A 14,022-nucleotide genomic window follows, 5' to 3' on the forward strand; every position below is an offset into this window, starting at 1 on the left:
TCTACAGGTTGTCACCTTGTGAGGGAAGTGATGACAGAACTGTGTAAATATGTCTACAATCCCCTACAGGGGTACAGAGGAGACTTTCTGCAACTAGCCTGACTGTGAGCTGCTGTCATCACATGAAAAGCCTGGCAGTGCCCTCCTATTTCTACTGTACCTGCTGTGTCCCCCTGTGCCCGTCATATTCTCCTCTCAGGTGATGGCGGCAAAATCGTTGTGTAGCTTGCTTAGTACTTCATACTAAAAGAACTGTGAGCGGGTATGTCATGTGATTCAGTAAACCCAGCACTAGGGGATAGAACGATTCAGAAAACTGAAAGGAAGTGTCTGCAGCACTGGACTCCGGTGGCCATGTTTGTTGAGACCTTTTTAATGATAAAACAGTAAAGAATTTACTAATACTGAAGAAGCCCGTATGTGGTGCAGTTGTACATAGCAACCAGTCATCTTATAGCTTTCATTTTCAAAGCTTAACTGAACAAACTAGAAGCTAATTAGTTGCTCTAGAGTCTGTCAGTTTAAATTTTTAGAAAATTCCCAGTTTAGCAGTCTTCCTTGATCCTTTTAACATAAAGAGACTCTGAAAATTTTTTATTCAACAAAAAAGTTTCCCCCAAGGTGGGACCACTTAAGCCCCGGACCATTTTGCAGGCCAAAGACCAGAGCACTTTTTGCGATTCGGCACTGCGTTGTTTTAACTGACAATTGCGAGGTCGACGGTCGTGCGACGTGGCTCCCAAACAAAATTGATGTCCTTTTTTTTCCCCACAAATAGAGCTTTCTTTTGGTGGTATTTGATCACCTTTGCGTTTTTTACTTTTTGCGTTATAAGCAAAAAAAAAGCAAAGAAAATTTTGAAAAAAAAAACGCATTAATTTTTACATTTTGCTATAATAAATATTCCCCAAAAATATATAAATTTTTTTTTTTCCTCTGTTTAGGCCAATACGTATTCTTCTACATATTTTTGGTAAAAAAAAAATCGCAATAAGCCGATCGAACCGCTAGCGGCAGGCATGCGATGGCACGGCGGCAAATTTAAAGGAACGTACCTGTACGCCCATTTGCCTGTCCGTGCCATTCTGCCGACATATATCGGCATGCACCAGTCAGCATGTGGTTAAATGGCCTTTTGAAAACTGTGAAGATAAAAAAATATATGTATAATTTATTAGTACAAAAACTCTGTGTATACAGTATCTCACAAAAGTGAGTACACCCCTCACATTTTTGTAAATATGTTATTATATCTTTTCATGTGACAGCACTGAAGAAATAAAACAAAAGGTAAAATGTACAATAAAGGTATTTGGTTGCAGCAAACATCGACAGGGGTCAAACACATCCCAAGAGAATCATATAAATAAACCAATATGTGATGCTGCACCCCAAAACAAATACTAGCTTGGTCAAATAAAGTGCTAAATATGTAGCATGCCACTAATTATCATGAATTGCAACAGTGAGTAAAATACACAGTATATATACATATATATATATATATATATATATATATATATATATATATATATATATATATATATATATATATATAAAATCCAATAGGAATTGACTGCAAGTGAAATTCACTGTGCAAAATTGCATATGTAAAACCGTGAATATATCCATAAATAAAGTGCAAAAAAATTATAAAAGCATCAATAATGAAGAAAAAATATATAAAAATGTAAACAATGACAGTTCAAGGTAGATGAATGGTGTCTTCAAAGAAAAAAAGTGCTGAAAATTGCATCTAGCAGCAGTGACAGAGTGACTTTGCATATAGCAAAAAATGACAGAGTGACTGTGATGGGAATGATTCCCTGAGGAAGTCATGTGACTATGACGAAACACGTAGAAACGTATGAACACCAGAAGTGAAGTTTTATCACGCGCTCGGTGTTCGTTTGTTTGTATTTTGTTTCACCTGCTTTTATGTGAGTACCGCAGTTTACTCTGCTGCCTAATAAATTTAATATTTGAACATACTTCACCATTGGAGTCTCCCTTGTCTCTCCTTCTCCCTTTGCTGGCCCACAATATTATCTCGAGAGGAAGATATATGGCAAGTATATAGGACATCTATACTGGGCTATAGGCACTCTGGAATCAATAAGGACACATACCCAGAGAGATCGCCTGTAGGATACATCACTTGGATCATTCCTGGCTATTTATTTGATTCTGTTTACCTTACAGCAGTAAGGTAAGGGGCCATCACACCCGTGGGTGTAATCGCACCGAAGATTTAACCATCACAGTCACTCTATCACTTTTTGCTAGATGCAAAGTCACTCTGTCACTGCTGCTAGATGCAATTTTCAGAACTTTAATCCACCAGCACTTTTTTTCTCTGACGACACCATTCATCTACCTTGAACTGTCATTGTTTACATTTTTATCTATTTTTGCTTCATTATTGATGCTTTAACCACTTAAGCCCCGAACCATTTGGCTGGCCAAAGAGCAGACCACTTTTTGCAATTCGGCACTGCGTCACTTTAACTGACAATTGCGCGGTCATGCGACGTGGCTCCCAAACAAAATTTACGTCCTTTTTTTCCACAAATAGAGCTTTCTTTTGGTGGTATTTGATCACCTCTGCGTTTTTAATTTTTTTGCTCTATAAACAAAAAAAGAGCGACATTTAAAAAAAAAAAACATTATTTTTAACTTTTTGCTATAAAAAATATCCCCAGGATATCCTGAGGTTACAATACAGGTACCTTGCATTGTATTATATTGTACTGTATGGTATTGCACCACAGCTGTGTCAAGGGGACTGAGCCAAGTTAGTGGGGTGTTGTTACTAGAGTTCAGGCCCAAATCAAATCAGCAGCTCCTTCGGGAGTCAGTGCTACATATATTTTGTGTATTTTACTCACTGTTGCAATCATGATATTTAGTTGAGTTTAATATATTTAGCACTTTGTTTGATCACATTTGTATTTGTTTTGGAACGCAACACTATATATTGGTTTATTCAACACTGAAAAAATTATACTTTGCTACAATGTAAAATAGTGAGTGTACAGCTTGTATAACAAAGTAAATTTGCTGTCCCCTCAAAATAACTCAACACACAGCCATTAATGTCTAAACCCCTGGCAACAAAAGTGAGTACACCCCTAAGTGAAAATGTCCAAATTGGGCTCAATTAGCCATTTTCCCTCCCCCCGTGTCATGTGACTTGTTAGTGTTACAAGGTATCAGGTGTAAATGGGGAGCAGGTGTGTTAAATTTGGTGTTATCGCTCTCACTCTCTCATACTGGTCACTGGAAGTTCAACATGGCACCTCATGGCAAAGAACTCTCTGAGGATCTGAAAAAAAGAATTGTTGCTCTACATAAAGATGCCCTCCTCAGCTATAAGAAGATTACCAAGACCCTAAAACTGAGCTTCAGCACGGTTGCCAAGACCATACAGCGGTTTAACAGGATGGGTTCCACTCAGAACAGGCCTCACGATGGTTGACCAAAGAAGTTGAGTGCACGTGCTCAGTCATATCCCGAGGTTGCCTTTAGGAAATAGACGTATGAGTGCTGCCAGCATTGCTGCAGAGGTTGAACGGTGGGGGGGTCAGCCTGTCAGCGCTCAGACCATACGCCACACACTGCATCAAATTGGTCTGCATGACTGTCGTCCCAGAAGGAAGCTGCTTCCAAATATGATGCACAAGAAAGCCCACAAACAGTTTGCTGAAGACGAGCAGACTAGGGACATGGATTACTGGAACCATGTCCTGTGGTCTAATGAGACCAAGATAAACTTATATGGTTCAGCTGGTGTCAAGCGTGTGTGGTGGCAACCAGGTGAGGAGTACAAAGACAAGTTTGCCTTGCCTACAGTCAAGCCACTGAGCGATTTATCGGTCATTACATGATGGCACTATCGTTTGCGCTCATAGCCAAATGTTAGTTTTTTTTAAATAGGTTTTGCCGATTTTTCGTGTAGTGTATGGCCAGCATTAGATTCTTCCACTGCCAGATATCTGCAGGGACATTTGAGGATCTCGGTGTGAATAAGCTATAGCCTCCTGCTACAGGAGCTCCTCTGGCATTCTATGGTATGTAACGGACTGACATTTTAGTATTGGAAAGTCCCTTGTGGATAAACAGTGCCCTCTTCTGCCTGAAGAAGTGTATGACCTGCAACATATGTAGTACCACTGCTGTAAATTGCTTTATTTCTGTGAACTTCCCGACCCCCGCTCCTTTACAACTTTGGGCACATTACATTTTTTTTTTTTGGGGGGGGGGAACCTAGTTTTGACAGGTACCCTCTCCAACTTCCGCTGGAGCGGAAGTTTGGCTCCCCTCTCTCTGCCCGCAGCTTCTTGGCACAAGTCACAGGTTCCAGAAGGCTGCGGGAGCATTCACGAAGTTCAGTGCGGCTCGGTTGCCAGCCGATTTTCCATACTAAAGATGCCGATGCCATGGACCAAAACACCAGTGAAGAACCGGCTCGGACAAGGACAGTGCTGGGTCCTTGAACAGGTAAGTGTTCTTTTATTAAAGTGGTAGTAAACTTTAAAAAAAAAAAAAAGATTTCCCCCTGCAAGGTAAAAGCTTGCCTTGAAAAGAAGCCCTGCAGCAGCACGTTGTCACCACTTCAAAGGCTTCCATCATCACACAGTCTTCCACCCGGGTTTGCAGGCTGTGGCCACTTGAATGGCCGAGCTGCGGCCGCTGCACAGAGTTCTGAAGGAACGCATGCATTTATGACGTCACCGGCTGCTGCTCAGTAGAATATCTCCTAAACGGTGCACGTTTAGGAGATATTCATTTAACCTACAGGCAAGCTTACCTGTTATAAGCTTACCTGTAGGTAAAAATAAAAAAAAATACAGTTTAAATATGAGTTTAAATTTTTTTGTTCCTAGGGTACATATGTATCTATGTGTGTTTACTCAATTCTCAGATACACTGGCCAAGGCGCACCTAAACCCTATGTGCTGCAGGGTCCACTCTGCTGGGAATTGTTTGGGTTGCTGTGTCCACTGAGCTGGGCATGGTGTATGTCTCAGCTCCTTCAGACTGGGGATCGATTGGTTAACACTGTGTGAGTTTCGTGCAGTGGTATAAGTTTCACCGCAGCAGAGAATGAGATGAATCGTTCAATTGTAAAAAGTTTGAGAAAATATGTTGTTGTTCTAAAATAAACTGTATTAATTCAAATAGGCCATGTTCTATCGCTTGTGTCCAAAGTTCTATTGATGTTAATGTAGTTTTTTTTTTTGGTCTCTGTTGACCGGCATTTTAGTATTTTACTATCCAGGGATTTGTTTTCCAAGCTAAGAGTGGCGTATTGTTTACATAGCTCGGAGGGTGACTGTCTGAACACTAGAGAGCTGTCTCTTAGGAAACCCAACAAGTGATTCTCTCTCTTTGTCATTACAATGAAGGAAGGGAATAAAACTCCAGGAGGACTCATCAGTCGAAACATTGCTGAAACTCATTCTCTAATCTCACTTCAGAATTTCTGCCTCGTTCTGCTGCCTCTAGGTAAGTGTTGCCAAACACCAATTTCATAATATATTGGGCAGCTTTTATGGTAATTACCATGCTATTAATATCACAAGAAAATTTGCCTTTAGAGGATATACAGGAGGAGATTGAAGATGTAGAAATAAAGTCAGTTGTATTTGTTGGTTGGGGCTGAACAAATCCCAGGATTGGGTAACCAATGCTGCTAAACACTTTTAAGCTGGGGCTATTTAGGGCCTTTTCAATTGTTATAAGTTGAATTTTAGGTTCCCTGAGTCCAAAAAAAAGTTCTTTCTGATTTTCTGAGCTGGATGGCATTCATTTACAAGTCCCCTGTGTACAAATTAATACGGGATGTATTACCTAGAATGTTCACGAAGGTTTATGGTCATCCAGCTTATGGTATCTACTATCTAGTAGTAGTAGTAAATCAAACACAAGTGGACTTGCTGGTTGCTCTATAAAATCTTTCAGTGTTCATCTACCCATCAACCTACACATGTTATGGATGTATCCTCCTTTCCTACATAGTGATGAGCAGTTGCAATGCCAAACTCCTGAATTTTTTAATGTTATTTTTGATGAGAGAATGCAGTTGACAATGAGGAAAGCTGCGATATTTGGTCATTTTAATAGTATAGTTTAGGGTTGAATTAGCGCTACTGGATCTAAAGATGACCATTAAGCAGTACTTGAATAGATGGCGGATTGGTCTGGTATGTAGCAATTGCCAAAATCTTTTTGATGTGATTAGTTTTCTGTCTTTTTCTGCATAAGTGGTAAGCTTGGTCTGTCTTATTTTAATTATTATTTTAATTTTTTTTGGGCTCTTACTTACGCCAAGTGTGAATGGAACAGTAGACTGTTGTTAAACTCTGTTGAAAGATTTCCCTTTACCGCTTGTTCTGATGACCATTGTAAAATTGTACGTTTTTCTTTGGCAATGGTCACTCAGTCATACAGAATGGTTGAATTTACCCGGTGGAACACAAAGAGCTGTAGAAACAAAACAGTGGTTCTAATCTTTCTTCAATCCATTAAAAAAAAAAAAATTAAACAACTTTGGCTGTACATATTCTTTAATGCAAAGGAAACAAACAGACCTGATAGGTGGGTAGAGAACTGTGAATTCTGGGCAGCCTTTTATCACTTTAAGCCATTTTCCTTTCAGGCCCAACTATGGGTTACGATATTGAGCGTTTCCTGGGATATGTGAATGATGGCCTCCTGTGTTGTATCTGTCGGGATGTACTGGAAGATCCTTTACAAGCACCCTGTGAGCATGCATTCTGTGCAGCCTGTATTCATGGATGGCTGGTTCACCACAACAACTGTCCTGAAGACAGACAGACGCTGGCTGTTTCTGAACTGAGACCCCTACACAGGTAAGTGCCACACACTTTCCAGTTCAGACATTACCTTGCAGGGCTGGACTGAGACCAGTATTCCAGAACAGATATGTGATCGACCAACCTTTTCTAAGGCCAATAGAATAATGAGGTATGTTTTATGTAATTACACCACTGCTGACTGCTATGTAACGGATACATTAATCTTCTGGCTAAGTAATACAGCAAAGTTGACTAAAATTCAGCATCTCACTGAAGTTCACACCAGCCTTATATTGGCAGAGGTGCCCTTAATTTTTTTAGTAAACACTTTATAGTGCTCCTCTGGTCTCCTGCAGAGCCACAACTGCTGACGCTGATCGGTGGCTAAAAGGACTATTTATTCATTTGCAATGTGCTGTTGGACATACTGGCAAATTTGACTTCTTCATAAAGAGTCCATTCCCTAACTCAGCCTTCTGCCTCCTTGTACTTTGTAGCCCTCTCCTCTTCTGGGTGTGTCTAATTGCTATCTGTACTGGGCTAGGTCCTCCATCTCTAACTTTCCTACATAACCTTTTATGTACAGTAGCTACTGATGATGGAGCCTAGAGAAATACTCTAGAAAACTGGTCACCAAACTGCAGCCCAGGGGCCAGATGTGGCCCTTTACTTGTTTTTATCCGACCGTTGAGGTGCTATTTCGTTAACTGAAACTAAAGAAGGGCACAATTTCTCCCAATGACACCAACAATGGGGCACAATGACACCAATGATGGGGCACAATTCCTACCAATGACACCAACAATGGGGCACAATGACACCATTGATGAAGCACAATTCTTCCCACTGACACCAATGATGAATGATTATTTACTCCCAGTGACACTGGGCCATTTTGTACTCCCGGTAGCTACAATTTGGCCAACTTAAAGTGTGAAGGACAGTAAACCGGCCATTTGTTTAGAAAGCTTGGATACCCCTGCTCTTGAATGTCACTTGACTGATAGCTCTCAGTATGACATCACATTCAATATGATGGCACCCAGCAGCATTGGTTCCAATCAGCTGTGACGGTGCCACCCAGCAGTCTTAGGGCTTCTTAAAGTCAAGGGAGTCTTTTGCAGATAATTAACATGCATACAATTTGTCAATTGTTCATTCTATCTTATGGTAAGGATGTTTTTAACCATTTCTCCCCGTAGGATGTCACCTGATGTCCTTGGATTGAAGTGGTTATACCAAGCATCATCCCAGTATCAAAATTTTCAGCAGCTGATTCCCTATCTGGTAAAAGTGATCCTAGCGGCTATATAGCCACTGGATCACTTTTATAGGTGTCTGAAGGTGGCACAAATACCATGTGAAATTTAAAAAATGCAACACCCACCAATTTATTCTCCAGGGTTTGGGGATTTTCTAGCAAAATAATTCAGATGTTTTCATGCATGACAGAAATGTCAGAATTGGCCTGGGTGGCAAGTCATTAAATTAATGATCTAGAGACACGGTTTCTTTAATCAACAGAGCCTCCTCCATCACAGTCAACCAAATCTGCCTCTTCCATTCAGCACACAATCACTAACTGTTAGCTGGAGGAGGAAAAAGCAATGACAAACTTAAATGGTGTAGTATCAAAGATGTATGGAACCTATTGCCTGGTTGAGGCCCTGTATCCCTACCAATACCACTGTTGGGTTTACAGGAATTAACCTTTATGAGATACATAAGCCAAAATTGTATTATATTCAAGTTTGCCTTAAAAATTACTTCATGTAGCATTCCATCTGTCTTTCCAATGGTCATGTATTGGGAGAAGACATAGGCCAGACACTTCAGGTGGCAAGGCAGCCCAGCTGTGTGGATCCAGGTTGAGTAAAGATGGTCCTGTACTGTATGATTTCTCTTGTTCAGCCCTGCTAATTGTATGCTGTTTGACCATCGGTTTCCTGCCCCTCTTCTTCAGTTTTCAGATGTAAAGATGTAAGGTGAGAGTATGCTGTCAGGGAACCGGATGAAATTTGCTCTGTCTATACCGTGTCTTACAAAGTGATGAGGAAGATTTCTCAATAGGCACCAGGAAGAGTTCCCTATAAAGCCTACGTGAATAAGGCCTAAATTGTAACAGATGCAGGTGGTTGAATTATTCACCAATACTTCTCTAGAGCACTTTCCTAATTTTTTGCTCACATCCTTCTGTTGAAGGAACATGTTGAACATTTTTCAGCCAATCAGCTACAGCTGCCAATCAGTGTATTTTAAGTGGCTGATCTACCTCTGTTAGAGTACAATGTTCCGGGGGGAGGGGGTGTGGTATTCCTCCAGCGACCTCGGTTGTGTAGATGGAAGAATCTGTTAGTATTTTTTTTTTCCAATTCCTATCTAAAAAAAATAAAAAAATAAAAAATAGAAAATTAAATTAGACCTAAACTTTAAGAATTGCTTACACGTCATTGTTTGGTTGTGTCTTTGCTTAGTTTAGGTGACACCTAAATTTGTCCGTGTTATTGACGATGTTTGTGCACCAGGACAAGGAATGTAGCCCACACAACATTCTGAGTTCCATTGTGCGTTGCTTAGCTGTGGGTTAGCTGAGATTGTTAATTAATGCTATGCTATTTTTTTAGGGTTGCCAGTGGGTGAATGCTCAAAATTAGCGTAAATGTAACCCAAATAGCCTTTACTGAGGTCTATTGTGACCTGTGTTAAGAAAAGCCAATAAACCCAGCACAGTCTTTCTATTATTACTGGAAAAGACTGAAAGAAAAGAATCCTGGCAACTGAATGGTATTTGTTTACCACAAATAATGTACAGCCTAGGAATGTTAGGATGTTAAAACCTCTGATGTAAGGAGCAAAACATTTTATAGCCCATGCAGATATTTATTGAGGTCTTATGCCCCATACACACGGTCGGACATTCCAACCACAAAATCCATCAGATATTTTCTGACGAATTTTAGCCGAAACTTTTCTTGCATACACATGGTCGCACAAAGTTGACGTAAAATCCGATCGTTCAGAATGAGGTGACGTACAAAACGTACGACGGGACTACGTGGAGGCCAGTAGCCAATAGCTTTCATCTCCAAATTTTTTCTGAGCATGTGTGCCACTTTGTGCATCGGAAATTCTCTACACACGATCGGAAAAAGTCAGATCGGATTTTGTTGTCGGAAAATTTTAGATCCAGCTCTCAAACTTTTTCCGTCGGAAATTCCATCAGAAAACATAATCCGATCAAACTATTCAGAATTTCCAACCATGTGTATGGGGCATTACAGGTTTACAAATAATGAAACATTCTTCTTCTCTCACCCAAGCATTCTCATACAATACCACAATCCAATCCATGATACAACAATTAACAGATAGGGTTCCATATTTTTGTTATATACTTCAACAGAAATTTCCATCAACAACAATCCTGCTGCAGGCTCATAGAAAGTGTTACTATGCAGCTGATTGGCTGCAGCTGCTAATCAATATCAATCTTCCAACATGCCCCTTCACCAGAAATTGATTAAACAATCAACTTTTCTTAAGTGGGGGAGCCTACGCACTGATTGATATTTGGCCAGTCCCTGCTTCGTTCATGTATTGCCAACTTAGGTCTGAGAAATGGTGTTTTAGTGCTAGTTCACACCAGATGCAGTTCTGTGCACTTTTTTTCTGCACTAAAAATGAATGCAGTGTTTTCCATGTATTCCAATGGCTCTAGTTCACACTAGTGCAGTCAGTTTCAGGTGCAGAAAAAAAGTAGAGCGTGCTGCATATTTTTTCTGCACAGAACTGTACTGGAACCTGGCAAATTGTATCAAAAACGCACTGGAACTGCACTAAAACTGCATGTGGTGTGAACTGTAAGCAAAAACTGACCTGATTTCCATGTATTCCAATGGCTCTACTTCACACCAGTGCAGTCAGTTCTAGTCAATTTCTGGTGCAGAAACTGACCGCAAACTGACTGAAACTGACTTCATTGGTGTGAACTGGAGCCATTGGAATACATGGAAAACAATCTGCATGCAGAAAACAAGTGCACGGAACTGCATCTGGTGTGCACTGGCCCTTACAGTTTTTGGGCATCCATCCATAATTTTCGTCCTTCCAGTTACTGATTAGATACATAAGAGTTCTGCACCTTCCACAAATTATAGATTATTTATTTCCCATTGTGCAGTTGCAGTTTTAATATGTACGATTTTTTTTTTCAATATGGACCCATAAAAAGTGTGCAACAGGGTTCTGAGTGTCTACATTTAAAAAAAAACAGTTAGGCCTCTTTCACACTAACGTCCCGTTCAGGCCCGCCTGTCAGTTTTTCAGGCGGACCTGAACGGGTGCTCCATAGAGGTCTATGGAGCGTCGGATGTCAGCGGTGACATGTCCGCTGACATCCGACCCGCTCCGATCCGAAAAAGTGTAACGGAGGAAAAAGCTATTTTTCCATCCGTCTGCGGATCGGATCGGGTGACGACGGGCACTGCGGTCCGTCGTCATCCGATCTCCCATAGGGGAGAGCGGCGCTGTGACAGGTCCGTCCCTGCGCAGTGTGCAGAGACGGAGCTGTCATCTCCCTGCTCAGCGGGGATCGGCGGAGTGATCCCCGCTGAGCAAACGGACATCCACGGGGCGGATCAGTTCTGAAAGTGTGAAAGGACCCTAAGTCGAGGGAGAAAAACAGGGGTGGTAAAAAGTTTTAACTAAAAGAGGTTTAATTTAGAGATCATGGGTAATGGGTGAAAGATCCAACAGCCCCTAGAGATAATGTGTCAAACACAAGGCCCGGGTGGCCGAATCTGGCCTGACAGGTTATTTTATATGGCACCCCACTCATCTCCGTCCCCACCTTATCTCAGCAGTCGGCAGCTGAGAGAAGGACAAAACTCCTCCACCAGATCCTGCTTTTCTCTGTGCAGCCACAGCACCCCCTTGTCTCCGCTTCCACTGGTCTCAGCATTCAGCAGACTCTGGCAGCTGACTCCAGCCCTCCTCTGGTCCTCCTCCAGACCCTGCACTTTTTGCTTCCCAGCCCTGCCCCCAGTTTCTTCTCAGCAGCAGCACAAGGTAACAAGGTAAGGGATGTAAAGGATGGTGGGTGGGTTCTTGACATCTGATGTAAGAGGGGTGGGGCGCTCTGGACATCTAGCCTTATAGATACAACTGGCCCTTTGAGGGCAACCATAATGCTGATGAAGTCCTCAATGAAATTCAGCTTGACACCCCTGCCCTAGAGCATAGGGTACGTGAAAAGCTTGCTGCATGACCTGATTATATTGTAGGCCTTTACATCTTGCAGTGTTTTCTTATACTAGTGGGCACTTTAAATAAAAAAGGGAATTTTCTCATTTGGAGTGATATTTTTTCTCTATAAAGTGCTAAAACCCCTTGTGTTTTATATATACTGTACAGTGTATATGTTTCATTCCATTTTTAATGCTGAATACAATTATATAATATTTAATATATTTATTTAAAGGAGGAATTATACATGTTTTTATGTACAAAAATTTCAATATCCGGTTGGATAGTCTGCAGGATGGCATGACACCTTTCTGGCATAAAATGCACTACATTTTTAACTGTCTCTGGTTTAAATATAATACCAACACCACACTTTAGTCTTGCCCAGAGGTTTTCATTAGGTTTAGGTCCAGGCTGTTTACTGGCCAGTCAATAACCATAATATAATGGGGTCCTTAGTTTGAATCTGTATTGAGTTTGCAATTTGCATGTTCTCCCTGTGCTTGCATGAGTCTCCTTTGGGTACTCCAGTTTCCTCCCACACTCCAAAGTCATGCCGGAAGGTTAATTGGCTCCTGGTAATATGTTATTCTACGAGTGCACCCGGGATGGCTGTTTAACCATCTGCCCCAAAGGAGATAAAATAACTTTATGGTCCTTGGGAGAAAATTGCGTTAGACTTATAACTTATTTATGTTTGAACTCCAAGCAAGCAGATAAATATACAGTTGCAGTATGTGACTATGAGCTCCCTTAGAATGGCATAGATCCTTAGATTTTAAGGCTTTTTTCCCTGGAAGAAAAAAAACTTTTGTTGTAATGGCTTATTAATGAGGAAGTAAACTTCCTCTACAAACTTTAACCTATATGTAAACCTATAATAAGGCTTACCTATAGGTTTTGAAAATATCTCCTAAACCTGTACAGTTGCGGAGATATTTCCAGTGCATGCAGCCTGTGACATCACTGGCGCATGCGCTCGGAAGGAATGGTCCACGAGTGGCGTTCCTTCCGAGCCTGTGCTGTGGATTGCAGCTCCCGTGCGCATGCGCGGGAGTGACATCATAATGGCTCCAGCCAATCACAGCGCCAGAGCCCGCAAACCTGGAAGAAGCTCCGGGAAAGATATTGGCCATGACAGCAGTGTGCGGGGACCACTGCAACAGCTTTGTTTTAAGGTAAGTATTTCGTAATGAGCTAGTATGTGATGCATACTAGCTCATTATGCCTTTGTTTTGCAGGTTTTTTTGGGGGGGGGGATTTATTTCAGAGGTTTACAACCTCTTTAAGTGTTAGCTAGAGTTTGGCTCTAATTAGTCAAGTCCATCTAAATCTTCTAGTCTAACACTGCCTTCTCCCCAGACTGACAATGCTGCTGTCCAGAGGTGTCTGCTTTACTACTTTATCCAGAATGCAGACATCCTAAAGGCTGGTATAAACTAACAGGTTTTTTTTTCGTGCAACCTAGCCAAAAAACGGACTGCTCCAGTTGGATCTCCCCCCGTTAAGTGTTCTGGCCCCTTTCCAGAACACTCCGATTAGTGCATTTGGCTGAGAGCGCTGATCAGGAGTTGGAGCGGCTGTCGGTTTCTCAGCATGCACGTCTGACATGACTAAGCTCCAAGGGGTGGAGTGAAATGCGTTAGAAGCATGGCCTGATGGGAGCCCAGGCTAAGGTTGTCTCTCCCATGACCAAAACAGAACACTATGGATGTGTGGCACCAAGGATCCTTCCTCTCTTCCTTCTAGTGACTATGGGAGCTCGGACAAGCTCCATCCCTTGCTGACACTTCTACAGTGGATGCGGCATCAGCCACACTACACCCAACAGTGATCAAGCCTGAGCAGCACACTAACAAATCCTGGGTTACAGCGGGTCGAATCTCGTGGGGCAGACCAACAAAGATTTTGTTTTGTTTTTAACCGCCCGTAGTCTCCCAACAATCGGCCAATATGT

At 41.6% G+C, this 14,022-nt stretch overlaps 2 protein-coding genes across 3 annotated transcripts in view; one reads left to right on the forward strand and one right to left on the reverse strand.

Moving 5' to 3' along the window:
- RAD54B (RAD54 homolog B) overlaps positions 1-285 on the reverse strand; it is a 165,589-nt gene extending 165,304 nt beyond the window's left edge. For both annotated transcript variants that reach the window (XM_077493041.1, XM_077493040.1), the window contains exon 1: positions 161-285. The gene's annotated coding sequence lies outside the window, so the exon portion shown is untranslated. The remainder of the gene's footprint in view (positions 1-160) is intronic.
- A 5,128-nt stretch (positions 286-5,413) lies between these two features.
- LOC143997432 (RING finger protein 151-like) overlaps positions 5,414-14,022 on the forward strand; it is a 32,497-nt gene continuing 23,888 nt past the window's right edge. Inside the window, exons 1-2 of the mRNA XM_077493044.1 lie at positions 5,414-5,508; positions 6,662-6,875. Of these exons, the coding sequence (XP_077349170.1) occupies positions 6,670-6,875 (206 nt within the window). The 5' untranslated portion in view covers positions 5,414-5,508; positions 6,662-6,669. The remainder of the gene's footprint in view (positions 5,509-6,661; positions 6,876-14,022) is intronic.

This window comes from Lithobates pipiens, unplaced genomic scaffold (assembly GCF_037356315.1).
Source record: "Lithobates pipiens isolate NorthernLeopardFrog02 unplaced genomic scaffold, aLitPip1_a1.2 Scaffold_19, whole genome shotgun sequence".
In the NCBI taxonomy this organism is placed as follows: domain Eukaryota; kingdom Metazoa; phylum Chordata; class Amphibia; order Anura; family Ranidae; genus Lithobates; species Lithobates pipiens.